The sequence below is a fragment of the Ceratotherium simum genome, chromosome 11 (assembly GCF_057802395.1).
Source record: "Ceratotherium simum simum isolate JZ-2026a chromosome 11, ASM5780239v1, whole genome shotgun sequence".
Taxonomy (NCBI): Eukaryota; Metazoa; Chordata; class Mammalia; order Perissodactyla; family Rhinocerotidae; genus Ceratotherium; species Ceratotherium simum.
Genome location: NC_141910.1, coordinates 517,392 through 541,878, shown reverse-complemented (window position 1 = coordinate 541,878; position 24,487 = coordinate 517,392). Strand labels below are relative to the sequence as shown.

At 36.9% G+C, this 24,487-nt stretch overlaps 1 protein-coding gene across 4 annotated transcripts in view; it reads right to left on the bottom strand.

The window, feature by feature from the left end:
- EIF2AK3 (eukaryotic translation initiation factor 2 alpha kinase 3) overlaps positions 1–24,487 on the bottom strand; it is a 72,020-nt gene that overhangs the window by 11,257 nt on the left and 36,276 nt on the right. For all 4 annotated transcript variants that reach the window (XM_087436445.1, XM_087436446.1, XM_004437243.3 and 1 more), the window contains exons 5-14: positions 23,433–23,667; positions 21,726–21,888; positions 20,639–20,779; positions 19,881–20,003; positions 18,343–18,563; positions 17,866–17,978; positions 14,773–14,895; positions 11,988–12,137; positions 9,728–10,508; positions 5,715–5,882 (exon numbers count right to left, since the gene is read on the bottom strand). In XM_087436445.1, coding sequence (XP_087292571.1) covers positions 5,715–5,882; positions 9,728–10,508; positions 11,988–12,137; positions 14,773–14,895; positions 17,866–17,978; positions 18,343–18,563; positions 19,881–20,003; positions 20,639–20,779; positions 21,726–21,888; positions 23,433–23,667 — 2,218 coding nt within the window. The remainder of the gene's footprint in view (positions 1–5,714; positions 5,883–9,727; positions 10,509–11,987; positions 12,138–14,772; positions 14,896–17,865; positions 17,979–18,342; positions 18,564–19,880; positions 20,004–20,638; positions 20,780–21,725; positions 21,889–23,432; positions 23,668–24,487) is intronic.

The window sequence follows — 24,487 nt, the reverse complement described above, 5'->3', positions numbered from 1 at the left end:
TATACATATATAAAAGGTATATATATACACATGGAAGGAAATAACCAACCACTGTTAATGTTTTAGAGCTTTTTTAGTGATTTTTATTTGTTCTTTATACATTCCTTTATATATTCCTATTCCTATTTTTTCCACATTCCCTACAGAGAGGGTCGATTAACACAATGTGAAAAAAAGCATTAATAAATACATTTAAAAAAACAAATGCAACCTCATGAACACATAAAAAGTGATCTTTACAAAATATCTAAAAAAGAAGGAATTAATTATAAAATCTCAAGGGCAGAGAATATAATACACCCTTTCAGAGTTTACGCTGATTGTTTTATCACTGTGCAATACTAGGACTTGGCCTGTATTTCTTGGTAATTACAACCAAGAACAAAGTAACTGTGGTCTCTGCTCATTTTCTCCTAAAAGGATAAGAAAATTAAGAGCTTTGATAAAAAATATTTTAAAACCATGTCTTAGGACAGCTTCTGAGGCTTGAGTAAGACAATTCATACAGCCAAAGTATTTTGAGAGACTTTTTAAAGGACGTTTTATAAAGTGACAGTTTCTGTATTTAAAGAGGATTATTTATTTTTGTTTTTTTTGTGTGTGTGAGGAAGATCGGCCCTGAGCTAACATCTGCCAATCCTCCTCTTTTTGCTGAGGAAGACCGGCCCTGGGCTAACATCCATGCCCATCTTCCTCCACTTTATATGGGACGCCGCCACAGCATCGCCTGACAAGCAGTGCGTCGGTGCGCGCCCGGGATCCGAGCTGGAGAACCATGGGCCACCGCAGCGGAGCGCACGCACTTAACTGCTTGCGCCACAGGGCCGGCCCCTAAAGAGGATTATTAAGAAGAGAATTAACACTATTTTTAACTACCATATTTTAAGTACAGTACACTGCCACGACAAAATTTCTACAGCTATCCTTGATTTTCCAGCATCTTCAACAATACCAAATATAGCATCACTTGTCATCAATCTCTTCCTTTCTCAGATGGCAACTCTTGCCTAGCCGCCCCTCAACCAACACACATCAGCTGCAAGCCAAAATACAGTCAGCACAGCAGTGTGTGAGGTGGCGAAGACTACCTAGTGTTTATCTTTTCACTAACATTCACATTTACTCATCCACCAAACACAGATGGACACCTGCTGAATTCTAGGCATTGTTTTAGGTGTTGGGGATAGAGTAAAAAAAGAGATAAACTAGGTCCCTATTCTGATAGCTTATATTTTAGAGGAGAAGAAAAAACAAATCATTTCAGAGAGCTAAAAATGCTATGAAAAGAATAAACAGCACAATGGGATAGAACCTGACAGGGAGTGGCGGCAGGGTCATCTATCTTAAACAGGCCTGGGGTGGTGGGGTGGTGGCATGCTGGGAGAGGGAACTCTCCATCCAATAAGCCCTTCAGTAATAAGCATCCAGATAGAATTCCTTTTTAGTCATTCCTACTTTGTTTTCACAATACTTAAAGGTATGATGTGTACCTCCAGCCTCTTGAATAATGATGAATTAAAAAAAAATAACGCTATTAAAAACTTTTTAGTATCAATTCTGATACACAGTTTTATAGAAAAATTGGAAAATACAGAAAAGTTCAAACTATCATTCACAGCCCACTACTCAGAAACGGTGACTGTTGACATTTTATGACTCTTCCTTCCAGTCTTGTTTCCTATGGATATAAATATGTATTTACAGTATTTTGAAATTTCACACAGTTTTAATTTCTCCTTTCACCAGGTCCCGGCCACATCATTTGACCAGGATGATTCAACTACTCAGGCCAACAGATTTTTCTACTTAAGCCAGTTTGGATACTTTTGGTTACAAATGATCAACTACGTATAATAGTTTCTTCTACATTAAAATCTCTGCTGTATCCTTTCTAATTTCTAAATTTATTTGTGCTCCTCTCTACTCTAAGTAGATTTGCTAGAGAGGATTATCTTTTTTATGTAAAACTCTTAAAATCTACCATAATGTTGTGGTTTTACTGTTTCACCAGTATCAGTTCTTATTCGTATTTAACATCTTGCAGCTCCTCCCCCGCCTCCTACTGAGCAGAATGCTAAATCATTACTTATGCTGTCATGGGCTTATATAATGAAGGCCTTGCAAATAAATTTATCTCCAAATAGAACTTTGACAGCTTCCTATGAATTTCGATATTTTTCATTTCTTCACCATTTTCTTAGTACTTTGCATGAGTATTTTTACTTCATTATTCACCTGATAAGTTATTTAGGAGGGTTTTTAAAATTTCCAGCTAGCTAAAATGGAAGCAAAAACAAAAAACCAAAATCAAAACAAACTACTATAATCTTTTTTTATTGTATTGTGATCATAGACATTTACAATTTCTATGTTTTCAAATACACTGATCTTTCCTTGTGGTCTAGAAGTTTGAAATGAAAGTATATCTTAATTTATTCATCAATAAATATTCAAATGATAACAATATATAAGGCCTAGTATATTTTTTCATCTAGCTTCCCTTTTTAATCTTTGTTTTTTGAAAAAACATTTAACTCAATCTGAAGTTTTCCCTTTCATGGGGAAATTTAAACAAATTTATTTATTGTTATAACTAATATTTGGCTTTAGCATCACTTTAAGTTTTGTTTTGTGTTTTATATTTCCATACCCGTTCCTTTTGTTGTAGTTTGCATTTATCTTCTGCAGTGATAAAGAAGGTAGAAATATTATTTTAAATTCTATTTAGGATCTAGGATCTGGATTTAGGTATATCAAATACAAATCCCTACACCCATCTTTCTTTCTCGGTTCTTACCATCTTCCATTCCTGCTCTTTGTTAATATCATATGGGAGTTACAGACCCAGCTTATTATCACGACTATATTTAAAATTATAAAGCTTTTACTAAGAACACAGTTTGGGTTTTACATTCAATTTCAATTTGGTATCCATATTCATAAGCCATTGACAAATATAATTAATTAGTTTTGATGTCCACTGCCAATACTTTTATACGTTTCCCTTCTTAAAATTCACTTTCAATAGGTAACACATTCACATGGTTCAAAGGAAGCATAAACGTTCCTTCCCACTCATCCCTCATTGGCCCAGTCCCCACCAGCCACTTCCTACTGCACCTATAACCTTTTGTTACTTGCACATCCTTCCAGAGTTTCTTTATATAAACATAAGCAAATAATATCTATCTTTCCCTCATTTACACAAAAGGTTGCACACTATGCACACATTTCTATACATGTTTTTGCTGCAGAGATTCTTTTTAAACTCTCAGCTATCTAAAAATGCTTGATTTCTTTGTACATGAATACCTTCATGACTGGAAACAAGATTCACGGGTCATAGATATTTTTCTTCAAAATTGTACATGTTGCTTTATTGTCTTCTAGGGTTGAGTGCTATAGAAAACAAGCTCTTTAGTTGTAACCTTTTTTTCCCTACCTAAATATTTATACCATTTTTTCCTTTATTTTTGAAATTCAAGATGTCTAAGTATAGGGTACTTTATTTTTTACTTTTAAAAAATTAAATAAAAAATAAACATTTTAAGTATGAAAAAGAAACAGTTGAATAATGTAAACAAACAGTACAAAAAGATACTGTACAATGTAAAATAAAGTCTTCCTCAAAGGCAATTTCTATGACTGGTCTCTGATACAAACTTCCAAAGATAATCTAATCCATTGATTCTCAAAGTGTGGTCTATGGATCCCTGGGGATCCTAACATCCTTTCAGGGTCTACGAGGTCAAGACTATTTTCATAATAAGACTAAGACATCATTTGCCTTTTCACTGTGTTGACATTTGCACTGCTGGAACCTTAGCATGAAGCAAGCAGTGGCACCAAACTCTACTAGTAGTAATTGTATTCTTTAGTGCCACATACTCATAGGTAAAAAAAAAAAAAAAGACAGTTTCAATTAAAACGTTCTTGTTGAAGCAGTAAAAATTATTAATTTTATCACATCTCAACCCTCGGCATCTTTATAATATCGTGTGACAAAATGGGAAGTATTCATAAAGCATTTCTGCTCCATACCAAAGTACAATGGTCGTCTCAAGAGAAAGCACTTGTGCAACTCGCGGAGTTTCAATATGAACTAGGTGCTCTTTTCATAGAACAACATTTTGACTTCAAACAACAGTTGGTAGACAAACCACAGTTATTCAAGACTTGGATACTCAACAGACATTTTCTTAAATATGAACAAAGTGAGAATGGCACTTCAAGGAAAACTGACAGTATTTGTTGCTAATGATAAAAGTTGAGCTTTTCCAAAAATCAGAATTTTGGAAAATGTGTATTCACCACTGGGAACCTGACAGCTTCCTAATACTTAAAGCCTTTTCTGTGAGACTGGTGGTGATTTTAATCAAAGAGATTTTTTTAACATGGTATAATGAATGTGACAATTTTTGGAAAAGTTGCATAACTTAGGGAACCAACAGTGTCCAAATTACCAATGCACAATGGTACACAATCATGTAGATCCATTGGGTAATGGATGGGTAAAAGATCCATTCAAAGTGCATAACGGACCACGGATATTAAAGCAACAGAGTATAAAATGTTTAATGATACAGTTTTAGATTCCACAGGGCAAATGACTTTTAAGAAACTATTGCCTACTGAGTTTTGACGCACTATCAAAGAGGAATACCCACAATTACCTGAAAACGCTATTAAAATATTCCTCCCTTTCCAATGCTATTAAAATATCGCATATCTGGTTGAGGTCAGACTTTACTTACGTAAGCGAAAATAACATTGCAATGGATTGAATGCAAAAGCAGATATAAGAATCTAGCTTTTTTAATAAAGTCAGATATTAAAGAGATCTGCAAAAATGTAAACAAATGCCACCCTTCTCATTAGTTTTTTTTTGTTTTGGAAAATATTTTTCATAAAAATATCTTTAAGATGTGATGGGTCTAACAGTATTATTTTTAATTGAATAAAATTTTATAAATTTTTCAGTTTTAATCTCTAAATATGGCAAATGCGGATAGATAAAATCCTCTAAGAAAAACTCTTGGGTTCTCAATCATGTTTACAAATATAAATAGGTACTGAGACCAAAAAGTTTGAGAATTGCTGATCTAGACATGTGTAAGCTTGTGAATATCGTTAGCCTGGAGGTGGCCGGGCGTGCTACCTTGATGCCCCCAGGACGCCCTGCTCCCACCATGCTTCCAGTCCCTCTCCTGTTTATAGTGCCTTTCCTTTGGAGACTAAGCATCCCGCAAGGCAACATATCCCAGCCTATCTACCTCTATTTCCTGCCATGGTACATTCTGGAAGTTGCCTGTGAATTACTGTAGAGAGCAGCTCAGTACAGTACCTCTGGCTCTAGCTGGCTCTGAAACAGTTCCTACATAGTTTATACAAGGCGAACTGGAGTTATGTTTGGGACGGGGGCCTTAAAAGTCTTTTTCTAAATTTCTGGTGGCTGTCAGGTTCCGGTTCAGAGGGTGAGCATGTTCCTGCATTGTGAGAAGCTTTCTTAGTCCATGTCCAATTCAGAATGTAGAAACTGCAGCCTAGTTGTGTTGACTGTGGAACACTACTACCAATTTTCATAATTTTCCGATTTTATTTTATGGGGTGTTTTAGGGGTTTAGAACGTGGATGGAGATTCATGGGGCACATCTAGCTTGCTGTCATACCAACCAAAAACCTATTTTTAATTCAGACGGCAAACAAAAACTCACCTGCTCTGGGCTCATATACAGCTTGGTCCCCACTTGTCCTGTGTGTCTGGCATATGCGGGCATTGGAGTGAGAACCATCTGCTCTTCCTCATCCTGGTCCATTGCAGTCACCAACCCGAAGTCTCCAACCTTCACCACATCATCCATTGTAAAGAATATGTTGGAAGGCTAGAAAAATAAAACGGACAAAACCATGGTAGGTGTGTACAGAGAAGGAAAGTGAAGAGAAGTATTTAAATGACTACAGAAAATATATACAAGAAACTAGATATTCTCAAGCATGTTTCTCTTTAAAATGGACTAATATGAAAATGAAAACAATCCTTCGACGCTAGACAAGTACTGTGAGTAAAGAAAAGGGAAAGGTAGCAGGGGAGCTAGCATTTACTGAACATCCATTCACATTCCCTAGAATCCAGAGTACTTCATCCTCAATCTTATTATTCTATATACTCTCCCTTGGCAAGTGTCTCTACATTTATGACGTAAGCTATGATTATCATACTACTACTAATAATAACAAATGCATTGCAATGCACCAGGAGCTGTTCTAAGCTGTTTACTACTACTAACTCATGTGATACTCACAATCCTCTTAGTTCTATTAGTCCTCATCTTACAGACGTGTGAAAACTGAGGCTGAGAGAAGTAAAGTAAATTGCCCAAGGCTATCCAGCTAGTAAGTGGTGGAGTAGGGAGTCTGACTCCAGGAGAAAAGGACTTCGGCTTCACTGTCACACGTCCAGCATTCACAACAGTTCTTGCCCCACAGTAGCAAATCACTATGATTTGATCAGTAAGTGAAACAGACTGATCTTCAGGTCTGCCTCTGAGAGGGGAAAGTAGGCTCTCAAGGAGAATCAGAACTCTTAACTACAACCTTGTGCTGCCTCTTCTCATACCCATATGCTCCCATATACTCCAAGTCCCCTGTCCCTAGTTCTAAACTTTCATATGCAACTGTTTATAGGACATATCTAATGAAATTTCTCATGGGCTCCTCAAACTCAAAGTCCCCCATGTGAAATACATCATGTTTCCCTCAAGAGCCTACTCTAACCCTGCTAACATGACCACCATTCATAGCCCTTGAAATAAGGAAAAAGGAAGCCATTTACTTCATGAAATAGAATTTCGTCAGGCTTCAAATACTGCCAGACAAATAACATTTTATTCTCAAACTCCAAAATACCATTATATAATTCTGAACTTGAAGCAAAGAAGTTATTGTGTATAACCAAAGTCTATAGTAGTAACCTCCTGCTCTCTTACAAATAACCTTATATGAGAGAGAATAACAGACTGTGTTGCCTTATATGTCATCTTTCCTTTCCCCTCCCATCTTCTGGTGTCAGTTGTTACTTACTGAACACTGTGATAGACATTTTTTTGGGTCTCCAGCATCAATCCCCCTGTGATTCCACCAGAGTGCCCTGACTTGACTTTGAGAACTCCCTTCTTCTTGACTGTGCAGCAACCCCAGGGTTCGCGTGGAAGTTATCTTGAGGTTGCATAAGTCAATCAGCATAATCCCATCCCCTGGCCAGGAGAATGGTTTAGGGATGGGTATGCGGACTTGGCTTATCAATGACAAGAAAACCCAAGGCTGATCAATAGTGAAGGCAAGAGATTCTTTTCTCCCCACTCCCTTTCCCACCACCTCCAAAAGACTTAAAACATGTAGCCTTGAGAATCACTGAAGCTATCCTGAGACTGTGAAGGGAAAGTCTGCCTGAAAATAGAAACGAGAAATGGGGGGGTAGGGAGAGAAAAACCAGGTTCTGGCCACATCACTTGATCCTAGATAAAGCTTTACCTGACTCTTGGACAGTTCAGTTACACGGGCCAAGAAAGGTCCTTTTTGATTAAATTAGTATAAATGCTTTTGGTTGCAAACAAAAGAATATTTAAAATAAAATGATATGAGCATACAGAATGTGTCAGGCATTGTGTTAAGGACATAATCGGTGAACAAAACAGACACAGCTCCTGCCCCTGTGAAAACCAGAGGATAAATAATAGGAGAAAATGAGAATTATGAAGGAGAAATACCAGGTTCTCTGAGGACACTGTGTATTTAAGCAACTGAGAAAGCCCAGCGTAGCTAGAGAGAAGAGAAGACAAGACTAGAAGTAAGTCTGGAGAATCAGAGGCCACAGAGTGTGAATGACAAAAACTGACCAAAACACAAAAAGGGGAGAGGCCTAGAAGGCTTAACATTGAGCTCAAAGACTTATGTCGGAATGAACAGAATGCACAGCTTTTTCAACTGGGCATAAAAATCTTGGGGGAGTTTTTTCTGGCACACTAGAAATCTTTAAAAGGAATTTATCTTTAGGAAGGAATACACTGGGCCGGCTCCGTGGCTTAGCGGTTAAGTGCGCGCGCTCTGATGCTGGCGGCCCGGGTTCGGATCCTGGGCACGCCCCAAGGCACCACTTCTCCGTCCAACGCGAGGCCGAGTCCCACGTGCAGCAACTAGAAGGATGTGAACCTATGACATACAACTATCTACTGGGGCTTTGGGGGGAAAAATGAATAAATAAAATCTTTAAAAAAAAAAAAAAAAAAAAAGGAAGGAATACACTTTTTAATTTCTAGGAAAACTAAAAGGGAAATTAATTTTCTTCTTGAAATTTTTTTGGTGTATAGAAAAAATATATAGGAAAAATCTTTAGATAAAATCGTACCATTAAACAAATATTCACCAATATCTCATTAACATTATAAAATCAGAAGACTATTCAATATTAGTAAAAACACAATTACATTGCCTTTCAACTTGGCACTTTGTGTGCATAGTAAGTGTTAAGTACAAGAAGAACTGTGTATATCATTACCACCAAATGATAAATGTTTACCATATTCAAATAGCCAGCACTCTCTCAAGTTAGGGGTATCTGACCTCCTGGAAGTTGTTTTCTTCCTTCCAACCAAAATAAATCACCTCTGAACTTTTCACTCATTGCAGAATAATTCCTGGCCCACATCAAAATCACTGAAGTACAGTGATTATATATAACTCAGTAACAATTACTTTGAATGATAGGAATTATTTCTAATTCTTGCCCTTATTATTCCAAACTCTTAAAATATACTCAAGGATTCAAAAAACCTATTGCTGATTTTAGAAGAAAATAACTCTTCCAAATAGCTACTTTGGTGCCTGAAACAAAAGTCTGTGGTTGCATAAAACTAAAAATACTTAAAATGAGTCCAAATCTATCAAGAATTTAAGCTACTTCCATCAGAAAAATATTTATATATTCACTACACATCTACTGATGACCGCTATGAGCAAATGGAATATGGCAGACGTTGGTCAAATAAAAATTCCATTTACTTATTTCAGAAACACATACTAAGGAAATATTGCATGTTTTAGTAAAAACCTTATGTAATTTAGCATATTGTATTGCTACAATATTCAATGTCATATATATTGAAATTAGAATCAAAGGTTTTAGAGCTGCAAACCGCCACCTGGCTAACCACTTGCTGTACCTTTCACCATCCAGCTTCTCACTTCCTTCCCTGAAGGCTAAACAGTTCAGAACTAGGGGCAAAAAGCATGGAGACTTGCCCCAATTCAGAGCTAGCTAATGAAGGAACCTATGTTTCTCCTTCCACTTGCATCCCTTTCACTACTTCGGGGCCCTAAGGCAACTTGTGTCAGGGTTACTCAAAGCCATAGGTAAAACGGTACGTCTGCTCATGGTAGACTTTACATATTCTTTTTTTCATCAGGAGATTGGGAATACTTTTTTACTGTAAAATGGACATAACACATTATAGAGGAGAATTCACAATTTGCCTGAAATTTTTAAAACGTGAGACTTCTTACTTTTTCAGCAGGCCCCTTCAGGCTACTTTCCCAAACCTCTGCTCCTCATGACTTTACTCTCCTCCGCTGTTAAGGGTACTTCAGCTAAAAACTGACAAGTACTCCAAATACTGCTGTCAATCACAAGATGTCAGATTGAAACCCTTGAGGGATGTTCCACAATACAGACCTTGAGGTCCCTGTGCATGAGCCCTTTACTGTGCAGAAATTCTACTGCCTCCGCGATCTGCAGGAAGATGTGCAGACACACACTCCTCTCTCTCTCCTCTATGGTGCATCGACTGTGCATCCAGTCTTTGAGGTTTTCCTTTCTGCACAGCTGCATCTGAATGTAAAGATACACCTTTGGTGAACTGGGCTGGAGTTTTTCCGTAGTGTTTTTAGTGAGATCTAAACTTAAAGTGGTTGGTCTTGGAGGAGAAATAGACAAAGCAGGTTCAGAAGAAGATTTGCTACTGGAATGCCTGAAATCGCTTAGTTTATTAGCACAATGCTTGCCAATACGCAGTCGGTTAGCTTTGAGCTCTTCTTTACTGGACGCATTATCACAGCCAGAATCTTCAAACACTATAGAAGAAGATGTTCTCTCCCTTGACCTTACATTAGGAGATGCTTCAGAAGGACAAAGTTCAAAGGAGTGCCCCTCATCATTGCCATCTATAGTACCATCTTCCGCATCACAGTCTGTAAGGCAACTGTCTTGGAGGTTGTACACTGCACCCACCGACCCACTGATGTCTCCATGGTCCATTTCTGAAAATTCCAGTGGGGAGAACTGACTCTTGGATGAACTTGTCTGACCACAGGAAATCCCTACCGAAAAAGACCTCCTCCTTTTTGGTGAAGGAGCTATGATTTCAATATGTTCTTTTGTGGAGAAAGGGTCCATTCTGCATATTTTAACTGATGGTGCCTCCATTGGGCTAGGAGAGCTGAGTGGCCAGTCTGTGCTAAAAGTGGGAGAAACACAAAGGGATAAGAGTGAATACATGTTGATTACATTATGTGAACCACACCCTTTGTTTTAAAAGCTTCAGTTATAATAAAGCCAGTTACCAAATTACAAACAACATACAGATTTAATAAAAACATGATATAGGAGACAAAGAACATCACGTTCCATCTGTTCCTTCTAAGAAACTTAATTTGAAAGCTTAATTTTATACTCCAAACAGTTATCTGGGACTGTCACAGCATAGGCAATGCCTTTGTGAAAACGTGAAACACTGAAGGAACACCAAGGATGGGACTCCTCAGTGGCCGTGACTCGGAAGCCCCTCTCCAAATCAGGGCAGCAGCCCACAGGGTCTTGTGACAAGGAGCCACTTCACCTGGTCCTTCCATGGTTTGGCTATTGGTGGCATCTACAACTGTCACTGCAACAAATTACTCCACGTGGATCTAGGGCTGTGTTTGGTACTTCTGGGCAGGAATTTTACTCCAGCTGTTTGATAAATAGTCTATTTGCAGCCTGCTTCCTCTTTGCTCTCATTTAGTAGTTTTTAAAAAGGCCTTCCTTCCTATAGGACACCATATTTAATAAGGGAATTATCTTCAGGTTGCCTAAGTTTGTGTTTTTTTTTTTTTTTTTTTGCTGAGGAAGACTGGCCGTGGGCTAACATCCAGGCCCATCTTCCTCCACTTTATATGGGACGCTGCCACAGCATGGCTTGTCAAGCAGTGCGTCGGTGCACGCCTGGGATCCGAACCAGCGAACCCCGGGCCACCGCAGGGAAGTGCGCGCACTTAACCGCTTACACCACCGGGTCGGCCCCAAATTTATATATTTTTAACTGCAAATAGTTTTAAAACTACTTTATTTATTTATTTATTTTTTATTTATTTATTTTCCCCCCAAAGCCCCAGTAGATAGTTGTATGTCATAGCTGCACATCCTTCTAGTTGCTGTATGTGGACGTGGCCTCAGCATGGCCAGAGAAGCAGTGCGCCGGTGCGCTCCCAGGATCCGAACCCGGGCCGCCAGTAGCGGAGCGTGCGCACTTAACCGCTAAGCCACGGGGCCGGCCCTAAAACTACTTTAAAAAGGAGTTGTAAACTGTTAACTAAGAAACTAAATAAAAATTTTTTAAAAAATGGAGACAAAAGCAGACAATATCTCTTATTGAGAAAAGCCACTATAAATCTCTCAGTGAATTACAATTCATAGAGCCCTACCTACTAATAATTTAAAAAATTCATGTTCTAAAACTGGAAGAAAAAAAATTCATGTTCTAAATACTAAACCAACTTTTCACTATAAAGTAGCTAGAGAACGTTCCAAAACATGATGACAGAGAACAAAAATCTGCTGTTATTTTTCTTAACAAAAAAAAATCCCTAAAGTTATAGAGATGATATTTTGTTCACAAACACAAAAAACTAGACTGAAAGAAAATACCAGTTTTTAAGTCTGTCTCTAACCAAGTTACCTTTCATCTTTCAGCCAGATCTCATCCATTTTTTCTTGCCACTTCTCTGGTGGTGCTTCCAACCAAGCATTGAAATATCTAACAATTCCTGGGTGTTCAAGCTTGGCTAAGGCTTTAACTTCTCGCATTACCTTTTCCCGAGCCAATTCCCTGAAACAGAGAAAAGAAGAAGACATGGAAGTTTGCTTGGATCTGAAGAAATAATCATATCCAATAGCAAAAATAAGAAAACAAAATTCTCTCTTTAACTTTTAGAAATAGATGAGTTAGCCTAGTGGCACAATTCTAAAATGCCACATAGTAAGTCTGGTATTAAAAAAAAAAACATGTATTTTAGTTTTTTTTTTTTCCTTCTAGAAATAAGTGCTACAAAATACATATTGTCTCATTCAAATAAAGCTTTCTTGGCTGACTAAAAATGAACGCTCCAGAGCCTTAACGATTACTGCCTCATGTGTGTTCATTAGTAGGAGAACAAACAGGTGTAAGTGAAGTGCTCAGGAAAGAGAGCTCAGCATCGCAGCTCAGGACGGAGAACGACCACACTGACGGAGACACAGGACAACCCAGAAAGCTTGTCCTAGCACGCCCGCCTGTCTGTGTAAAGCAAGCCCCAAGCACGGAACATCATGGGCAGCGGAGTTTAACTGGGAAAGCGTCTGCGTGTGAGCTTCTGCTCTGGCAGCTTTTCTGCTGGATCTAGGCTCACATTTCTCGAGATCCCACCATCACCTGGATAACAAAGACAAGTTATGTCCTCTTCCCTCCCCAGTAGACTGTCACCATTCCCACTTTTCCCTCTGTGCTTGCTGTTGTTAAATGTCCTCACTCTCCCAACCTGAGAGTCCCGGTGCGTTTTTGAATTCTTCAGCTTCTAAGTCCTCACATTCAGTTACCAAATCCTACCAGCTCCTCCTTTTCAATTCCTTACACACTCATTTCTCTCTTATCCACCACCACTGCTGCTGCACTTATGTTCTGTATCTTAGGACTGAACTTTTGCAAAGAAAATCTCCTAGTGAATATTCTTATCTCTGACCCTTTCCTCATATCAGCCTCCTACCTCCAGAGCCACCTGTACTTTGACCACATCATTCCTCTGCTCAAAGACCTAACTGTCTATGGAATAACTCTAAACTCCTTTGTTTGGCATTTACGGTGCTGCAATCCATCTTTTCCATCTCCTCTTCCATACTCCCCCCAATTCTTACCCTTTGCTCCACCCATGGCAGAACACTCACCATAGTCTATTCCATCTCCAAGTGTTTGCCTACAGCCTTTGCTCAGGTCGTTTTGTGTACTTGGCCATCCATCCCCTACATGTCCGTCTACTGAGGGACAGGCTACTCTTGAACACCCAGTGCAGACGTCACCACCTCCACAAAGCTTGCCTCCTCTGACTGCCTTTCAACTGCATTTGCGCTTTCTTCAAGAAAAGCTAGTTACTAAGCTAAGCCACAGGTCACAATCTTCCTTGCATTGCAGGAATATCTGAGTATATGCATAAAGGTTCTTGAGGGCAGAAGCCTTGCTTAATTTTACATCCTATGTGGTACGTATTAATATTTAAACTACTCAAACATTATGTATCAAAGAAAAGAATTAGTTCCATAGTACTCAAACCCATCCTACTCCTGTGTCCCTATCTGTTGGACAGAAATGTTTAAACTACCAGTTAGAAGCACAGCCCAGCACTTAGTGCTCATTTAATCAAGAAGCCACAGGAGCCTTCTACGATAGACAGAAAGGAAGGAGTTACTGAAAGCTCTTCATCTTAAGCATTACACTGCTCTGAGCCAGAAATTCCACTTCTAGAAATCTATCCTAAGGATACAGATGTGGTCAAAAATTTATATAAAAGATGAACACTGCAAAATTATTTTTTTTTCGCTTTGGTGAGGAAAATTGGCCTTGAGTTAACATCTGTTGCCCATCTTCCTCTTTTTGCTTGAAGAAGATTGTCCCTGAGCTAACATCTGTGCCAATCTTCCCCTACTTTGTATGTGAGACACTGTCACAGCATGGCTTGATGAGTGGTGTGTAGGTCCACACCCAGGATCTGAACCCGTGAACCCCAGGCTGCCAAAGCAGAGTGTGCAAAATTAGCCACTACACCACTGGGCAGGCTCCTGCCAAAATTATTTTTAATTGCAACAGATTAGAAACCTAGATGTTGAACAATAAGAAACAGTTAAAAAAAATATGGCATATGTGTTAACTGGACTATTATAAAATACTTTTAGCGTATTTTAGCATTTTAATAAAATACTCTTAATAATATGGGAAATGCTGAGGATAAAATGAAGGAAGCAATAGATAAAACTGTACTATATTGGTAACTGTGCTACCAATTAGGTAAATTTATAACCAGAAAAAAAAATCAAAAGGCAATACTCTAAAATGTTAATAGCAGTTATTATTGGGTAATAGATGTAGATACAGATGGTTTTTGTTTTAATACTTTTCCTTATTTTCCATAATAAATATAGGTAATCTTTAAATGGTGCTATGTATTAAAGCCTACAGTTATTATAATTTACTATGGGAAAGTCCTAAATTATTAAGAATCAAAAAGAGGGCAGATTTTTAAGTAGACACAAAGCAATCAGAGTAGATCACATCTTGCAGACAGCTGGTTACCTGGTAGTACTTAGAACATGAGACTCAGATGATCAGAAACTATGTTTTTTGTAGTCTCTATGGAGTATAGTAAGCAGGACATACTGCCTATGGGATTAGATAACATAGTGCAAACTCCAAGTTTACTAAAAGTACCATCTGTTACCTGTTGGGGAGACGGATTCTCTTGATAGCGTAATTGCAGTCATCTACTTTGTTTCTAGCTTCAAAGACAACTCCAAACCCCCCACGACCCATGCACTGAACGGGTTCAAAATCTGTTAGATACCTTAGAAAAAAAAAAAGTAAGTTAAAAAAAAGTTTAGAAATAGTTTCAAATTTTGTAGTAAGGTAATAAGTAGTTCAATCTTATTTTATGATATATAAAAATGTATAAACTCAGTAAGTCTCATAAAACTTATTTTAAAAAAGAGTATAGTTTAAATTCTACTAATAGCATTCTTTGTTCTTCTGAATGAAGCAAACACATTCGAGTTTTTTCCTAGGAAATTTACAAAAAGTAAAAAAGCTTCTGCTTCCTTAGGAATCACTTGTTAATCACTTGTTCTTATAGCAACTGTACTACTGTTCTGTCCTATCCAATACTTTCCATCATCTACCAAAATATCCTATCCTTAGTTTTCCAACCTTTTACTCCTGCGGCATTCTGTACTCAATAAGAAAATGTATTTTAATCTTATGTCAGTGCCCGTAAATTTTACGGAAAAAATTTAATCAATCCTATTATATTTAAGTACCTTTTTAGCCAGAAACCTCTCTAGGAACCAAAGCTATCTGATATTGGCTGGGTTGCCTCATGAGTCAGTATGCTCATCACCAAAGGTATTCGGACAGAAGCTAACTCACCATCTGTCACTTACAGATGGACCTCTGCATTGTAGCCTGTTTTTCCCTTTAGTGCCTGACCTCACTGATCTGCACTGTATATTCCAGCCAATCTGTACCAGGCTCTCTCACAGCTTCGGGGCCTTTGCTTCTGCTATTTGCTCTACTGGGATGGCCTATTCTTTGTACTTAATGACACTCTAGTCTTCCTTCATTCTGCTCATCTCTCCACCTCTGTAAGGCCTTCCTAGACCCCTGTTTTAACGTGCTCATAGCACTTTGCACATAACACTTCAAAGTATTTAAACTTAATCTCAATATTTTGCAGTTATTTGTATGGAGCTCACTCTCCCCACTGCCACTGAACTGTGGGGCACTTGAATGCAGGAAAGCATTCTTGTTTCTCTTTGTACTTCCAGTGCCTGAGCTTACCTGGCAAATAGAAGGTCTAACAAATATCTGTTGAATAATGCATGAATTAATAAATAAATGGATACATGCATGCATACCAGGGAAGTTATTCTTCCAGCCATATGGGGGAGAATTGAATTAGATTATCTTTGGTGTTCTTTATAAGGCTAAGTTTATTAATGATTTGTACACACATACTCATTTAGTAGTTGGCTCAGCTGGTTAGAGCATGAGTTAAGGAGGAGAGGCAACAGATCTCAACCCTCCATGGGCCAATTACCTTCACAGCAAATGAAGAGTAATAATCTGTATTCCTAAAAAAAACTAGTCAAGGTACTTCAGTACAAATCCATCTCCCCAACTGCAAAAGCCCATGAAATTCATAGCCTACTCCTGGAGGGCCAATTGAGTTATCTTTCTATATTAAAGAAAACACCCATATGAAAATGGATATACCTTCTGAAAAGAAACACATCTTATGTACGATTACAGACTCTATAAATGTAAGTATCATCTTGCCAAAGGTCCCAACTGATAAACGACAAAGTTGGGATTGGAACTCATGAGTGAATCCAGAGTTCAGGCTCTTAATAATGCCTAGAACATAGCAGGCACTCAATAAACATTAGGAACTATTATAGGGCTCCTGTATTTTAAAAGCAATCAGCTGTATTCTTCTTATTGAAGAAGAGTAAAGTTAAAGGAAAATTAAGTCATTTGATGTTAGAATTCAAATTCTCATTCGAATTCTCTTCACAACAGCCTTACAAATATATATTTATTCACCATACCTCACTCCTCCCCCCATCTCTACCTCTTATTTACTCATGATTTAAGGTTCAATTAAAATGTGACCTCATTTATGACACCCTTTTGAATCATCACAACCAGAGTTAGTCACTTAGTTCATGGCTTTTTTCTTATATGTTTATGTTTTATTGCATATTATCTTCCCCCACAGACTTTAAGCTCCTCCAGGACAGGCCCAGCACACAGTTGTTCAGAGTAAATGTTGAAGGAACAACAAATGACCTCAGGAGGGGATTACTCATTGGGAGGTGTCGAGTCCCTTGCTCTCTTCCTCTCTCACTGCCTGCTGGTGTTGCTGGCCACTGACGTATTAGTCCACAGCTTTGTTAGCAAGGGAAACTAGTAGCTAAAACAAATTGATTACAGGCAATGCTCAATTTTTGATAACATGGTATGAATGCAGCTGAGAAATTAAGTCCATAGATAATCAAAATATCACAAATTTTAGCTGTAATTTTCAATCTTTTCTGTCATAAAACCATTACCCTAGATACTAAGCAGTAAGGTTCTACATCTTTTCTTTGTCCCCATATCACTAAAGTGTATGATATCAAAACAAAGGAAAAAAGTAGCAATAATTCATGAAATATGAAAAATTAACCACAGCACCATTTCCTGTACCAAAAAGCATCAAAATCTGCACACCTGACAGGCTGCTAACAAATTCTCTACTTTTTATTTTACTTTCAAATTATTTGAATTACCTTCTTCTTAGGTAACTCATCTCCCTCTTCTGCTTTTAAAAATTATCTATTCTATTGGTATATTTTCCCCCATTTTTCTACTTCTTATTCTAGACAGAATGAAGATGAAATAAATAACTGAAGATTAAGTAACATATGGAGATTTACATCATACTCTAATAATGCAATAAGTACTATCTGATACTAGTCATGCCAAGCCCAGTACAGTTAAGACTCTCAATAACTAAGTTATCTGAATAAGAACTGAATTTGGTCACTCAAATTCTAAACTTCTGTAACACTCTATCTCTACCCCTCCTAGGGTACATACCACCTTGAATAAGTTTAAGTTACTTGAGGGTTAAGTCTATGTTTTATTTACCTAGATATTCACACATTTGGAAAAAAAAGTTAAACCAAGATCTTAGTTTTATAGCCCGTGTCTTTGATTCAAACAGTTGCCACCAGAAGCTACAACACATATATATATTTTATGATAAGACTCTTACCGTGATACATATCCAGAATTTTTTACGTCATTCCAGCTACTGTCACTAGCTTCTCCACTTACAGAATCATATTTATTTTCAGTTTGACACTGAGTTTCAGATTCCTTCCTTTGCTGATACAGTGGGGAAAAAAAATCACTATCAGTACAAAGCTGAAGTGAAGTTAGCTAACAATCTTAGCCTATAAAATAACATTGGACAGTAAACAAATAATATTGAGAAAAATAAAAGCATTACAAGAACACAAAATACAGCATTTCCCTTGTAAAAGAGAAGTGGAACGATATGGGTGGAAGCCAGATTGCAATGGGTTGAGAAATGAAGGGGAGGTAAGGAAGTAGAAATGAGAGTATGGGCAACAATGATTTTATAGTAAAACTTAATAAAATGTACACCTCACCGCCCCCCCAACACACACAATAAGTTTTCTAATCTCCCAACACTCTGAAATAACTTGGATTCTAAAAAACGTCTTACTCTGTGAGGATGCGGATGGAAAAGTCTGCGCACAATGAAAGTTGTTGCTATGATACATAATAGAATAGTTGCAACTATTTCTTTCCACCAGTGTAAGAGGAGAACGGGATCCTTTCTGCGTATATTCTTGCTGTAATTTGGGTTGTCGAGAAACCTGACTGTGATCTGTGTGCTCCGTTTGCTCCTTTCCCTCTTGTAGTATGGTAGATAGTAACCATTATCTTCAAAACAAACATCAAAATTTTTTTTAAAAAAAAGATAAACCAATATAGATCCACCTTTAATTGTTAAAAATTATCTATTCTCCTAAGACTTATAACACTAATTCCTTTTTAAAAAGTTTCATCTTTTTGTTAATACATTTCAACAGCCTCATTTACTTTACTTTTTCTTTACTATACTTTATTATACAAATGTATTTTCCTTTATTCCATAAGCATCATAAATTTTTTTTATATTGAATAATAAGACTAGAAAAAAACTTAAGGGCCACCCCATTCATTACTTTATTAATAATTCAATCCTTTAAATGCAAGGAAGAATTAGATAGTACTCAAACTCCCTTCAGGGATTTTAAACTTTCATTTAGCATCAACAAAATACCAAATTTTACCATTAATCATTCTTCACAAGCTAAAAGGAAACTGTCTCCATCATGCTCTTTGGTTCATCTCAGACTGTCAAAACGAGTTTGCCCTAGAAGGCAGCCTGTCTTTTTTGTCGTCTATTTTGCACAGTTCTCTCTTACCTTGTATTTTGATCAATATCAGATAAAGACTGCTGTTCTAGTTCAGAGCCCTCTGTTTTTTTATCAATTTAAATTATATAATAATTTCCCAGTTTTAGCATCTAAGGTAACTGTTGAGGAGTCTACTTTTTGTCTAATGCAGATTTGAGGACTTTTTTATATTTACCTGTTCAAAACACTTTAGTATCTGAATATACCCTAACTTTAAATACACAGGAATGTATTTCACAACAAATTGCACCTACTCTTGACTGTTGCGCTAATTTCTTTTGTCTGAGGACAAAATTTAACCTCATTTTATGGCATTTTCACATAACTCTGTGGAAACACCTGTTTTCTTCATTATATAGGCTGACACTATATAGTCTATATTAGATAGGCTGATAATTAAATGAGAGCTAATACCAAGAACTAATGCTTATTGAACTCTTACTATTTGCCAGGCACAGTGCTAATTAAGGCTGTATGTGCATTATCTCATTTAGACCTCACAACAACCCAATAAATGGATATTGGGATTACTATCCTTGTCTTACAGATGAAGGAACTGAGACACAGGGAAGTCAGGTGTACAGTATGTGGCAGAACTGGGACTTGAACCTGGCAATCTGACTTTGGCGTTCTTACCCGTGGCTACCATTCACAATATGCCTCCCAAGATATTTTATTTTCCACCCTCCAACTGACTACCTCTCATTCGAATTCTATTAATTTCAAAATAATACATTAATTAACATAAATAAAATAAAATAAAACTCGGCATTTTCAATCCAAGCGTAATCACACTTACCATACGGATACTGCAAGATTGAAAGTGCACCATTACTGTACTCTTCATGAGAAAACTTATCATTACTAAGACATTTGTCAAATTCATCAGACCCTACCAAGACAGGAGTTCTGGAAGGAGAATCTAAAAGAAAATGGTAAAATCTTAACTGTTACAACTTTAATGAAAATGCATGTACCTCATTCATTCAAAAAGCAGACATTCAACCACACTTCAGTTCAAAGATGCAAGTCAAGTAAATGGCTCAAGGTTCTTTCTCTGGAAATGCAGTCTTGTGGAGAAGACGAGTCATTTAAACAAGTAATTAAAATATGATATGACAGGTGTGGCAAAAAACGTACACAAGGTATGGAAGATAACTGAAGGAATTAGGTGACCTAGTATTTGAATTCATTTAAGTGTCTCAAAGAATATGATGTGATAACCAGATAATTTTTCATAAGTATTCTTAATATAAATATGTTTAAGAGCTAAATGATTCTTAGGCATGGTCAGTGAATAGTAAGAGTTTTTCTAAGCTGTATAGAGAAATATTTTATTAACACTGATTTCTATAGAGTAAATGCTGCTTCAATGAAATCGTTTTCTAAATGATAATTAAAATTCATTAACATCTGAAATACCTTTCTAGTTTAACAGAAAATATAGAGTATACAACAGTTGTAATCTCTGTGATATTCAAAACTGGGGCAAACACAGTCAGGATTAGGCTTCTAAACACCTTTAAGAACATTTATAAAATTTCGTAATTCACTTACGAATTAAGGGTTTCCATTTGATTGTTGGCAAAGGGATAATCGCATTTTCATTATTGACATTTTCCAAGGCCTTGGGACTTGTAGGAAACTTTTCTGAAATTCTGACTGATGACTGCAGATACAGCTGGCCTCTATACATTCCTGAATCAACCAGAACATTGTCAGTTATGTTTAGAATCAAGCACCAATGATTTTTTTCAAAAAGGTTCATTTTGATTTAATAAAATTAGATTAATTCCAGTTATTTCTTCATGTGCTCCACAGCTCTTTTTAAAGAAAAATCACGCCTAAAGCACTCAAATTTGACACAAAGGTTATTCAATGAAAATAGGATAGGAAGTTACACACAAGTTACAAAGTTTCTCACTGAACAATACTTTTCAGTAATTACTGGAAAACTGTTCCAGTAGGAAAATTCAAAGAAAAGAAGTCATTGTACTCTTATGAAACTAATAGCTTAGATGAAGTAACTTTCTTCTTAAGGAAACCTAAACACCTATAATTCCAGAGACACTGCTAACAATTCAGTTAAATACTATCATAACACATATGTGACATGTTAGTCTTTCAGATTCCTACATTTCATTGAGATTGAGGGGGGAATAGCACATTGATAAAGCTTAAAGAATTTTATGAGTATTTGACCACCAAAACTAGTACAAATAATCAGATTCAAGGATTTTCAAAATTTTGTTTTTATTTCTCAGATAAGTTGTATAGATGCATAGAAAAAAATAAACAACCTTTAACGGGGAGTAAACTGATACAGATGCAAATACAAATGTAGGAAGTTTTAGACTTCGAGGACATGTAAGTAATTTGAAACCATGCTATAAAATGGCAGCATTTCTAAGCCTTTCTAATATAGATCTCAGAATATGCTGTAGTAATTAAAAGTTTCAGAATTAGATAAATGGAAAAAAATAGCAGGAATGGAAATCAAAGTATAAATCTTAAGGGCAACCCAAGCCAGAGAACGTATTTAGGAATTAAAACTACTCTAGGCACACCTGAAGTAGGAAGGAACAATGAAGGAATAAAATCTATGTCAATATGTACTATCACTAGATAAGAGACATCTACGCACCCAGGTACACGCTGCTCTCTGTGGCTCCTCGGGCAGCTTCTACAAGGTCTTCTTCATCTTCTAAAACTTCATTATTAGATGTATAACTCGTATCATCAAAAAGACTGATGGGAATGACTTTGCCATCCTTAACCAACCAGGCAGATGCAATGGGAGTACAAAACTAAACAAAAATGGAAAAGAAATTTTAAATAAAAATTTTAAAATACATTTTTATTTATTTATTAACATTAAATCATTAATTAAATTAATATTAAAATATTTAAATTTAAATAATTTCAAGCAGTATTTATGTATTCTAACTCCTAAAATACCATTTAGAACCACAGATTTCTTTTTAAATTTTTATTTTTCTAGCTTTATTGAGGTATAATTGACAAATTGTATATATTTACAGTGTACAGTGTGATACTTTGATATACATGTACACTATGAAATGAGCACAATTAAGCTGATTAACATTTATAACCTCATATAGTTATTTTGTGTGTCTGTGGTTAGAACATTAAGATCTCCTCTCTTCATTCCACAATATATATGAATATCAAATCATTACATTGTACAACTCAAATATATACAGTTTTTGTCAATTATACCTCAAAAAGCTGAAAAAAGTTTTTAATAAAAGATCTACTCTCTTAGCAAACTTCAAGTATACAATATAGCATTATTAACTATAGTCATCATGCTGTACATTATGTCTCCAGAACTTATTCATTCCACATAACTGAAACTTTACGCCCTTTGACCAACATCTCTCCATCTCTCCCACCCCTCATATCCTGGCAACTACCATTCTACTCTCTGATTCTATAGTTCAACTTTTTTAGATTCCACATATAAGTGAGATCATATAGTACTTATCTTTTTGTGCCTGGCTTATTTCACTTAGCATAATGCCCTCCAGGTTCATCTATGTTGTCGCAAATGACAGCATTTCCTGTTTAAAGACTGAATAACATTCTTTTGTACATATACACACACACATTTTCTTTTCTTTTTTTTTTGGTGAGGACGATGGGCTCTGAGCTAACATCTGTCGCCAATCTTCCTCTTTTTGCTTGAGGAAGATTGTCCCTGAGCTAACCTCTGTGCCAATCCCCCTCTATTTTTGTATATGGGATGTTGCCACAGCATGGCCTGATAAATGGTGTGTAGGTCCTCACCTGGGATCCAAACCCCAGAACTGCGGGCTGCTGAAGTGGAGCTCGCAAACTTAACCACTACGCCACTGAGCCAGCCCCCACATTTTCTTTATCCATTCATCCACTGATGGACAATTAGACTGTTTCATTATCTTGTGAATAATGCTGCACTGAACATGGGAGTGCAGATATCTAATCGAGATATTGATATAATTTCCTTTGGATGTATACCCAGAAGAGGGATTACTAGACCACATGGTAGTTCTATTTTTAATTTTCTGAGGACCCTCCATACTGCTTTCCATAATGGCTGTGCCAATTTACATTCTCACCAACCATGTAAAAGATGCACTGTTGTACACTGTTCACCAACATCCTCACCAACACTTACCTTTTGTCTTTTTCATAATAGCCATTCTAATGGGTGTAAAACCACAAATTTCTTAAATCATAGAGAACAAGTTGAGAATCCATAATGGCAGTCATTTCCCTCTCCCCAATGTGATTGGTCAAACTGAGAAAGGAAGAAACATATTTATAAATTCTCAGTGGTTCTAGGTACCTGGTATTCCCATTCCAGATGTCCTCCCTTCTTACTAAACGCCATAACCTTCCAATCAGCAACTGAGACCTTTATCACTGTGTCCATCATGGCAGCTTCCTGTTCTTCCACATCTGAAATAATTTTAGACTCTTCTTTGTTTCCACTGGGTTTTAAGGTGCTTTCAATAAATCCAGCTCTAGTTTCCATGTCTGGAATATACCGAAGTTCAAAGTGGCCAACACTGAAATTCCACCTTAAATTTACAAAGGTGTGTTTTAGAAATTCACATTTAAATAAAGGGACCAAATAATAAAGAACTGTTCTAGACTGAAGAAGCAAACACTAAAATTTTGTGATGAGAAAAAGAACAAACCAACACAATCTTCTGGAAAGGATCGCTCTGCTGACTTATGCCACAAGAGGGCATAACTTTGTCTTGACCCTTTAGAAACAATGGTTCTGAGAGTTGTGAACTGACAACAGCTATGGGACAGGTTTTCTCTCAAAAATTAAGAAATGTTCACATTTCCAAATCAGAGCCATTTTCTCAAAACACATCAAAGTCACCTTAAAACGAGGTAGCATGCAGTCTGCCTTACCTCTTAAAGTCAGGGCACATTTCTTCAAGTTCAGAGAAATTAGTGTGTCCCAATAAACCAAAGTAAAAGGCAAGATGAATGCATTAATTTTAGATTTATATGAAAACACAGCCTTGAAAGGCAATGTGAGCCAGTATACCAAACCTGAGGGTCATACCACCTCAGCTCCAATCTCAGATTTCTACTGACTGTGATCTGGCAAGTCATTTAACCGTGTCTGAGTTTCAGTGTCCTCATTCATAAAGTGGCAGTAATAACATTTCCTCCATAATTAATATATAGAAAAATCACAACTATTGATAGTATAATCTCCTATTACTTTGATATAATATAGTCAAAGAATTCTGACATCTGTTTAAAAATATATGCTTAAGGAACACGCATTTTAGACCCTAGACTCTTCCTATTTTGGTAACTCAAAATTCTGTTAAGTTGAACATCTGCTCCTCTGGTGGCTGAACACAGCAAGCACGT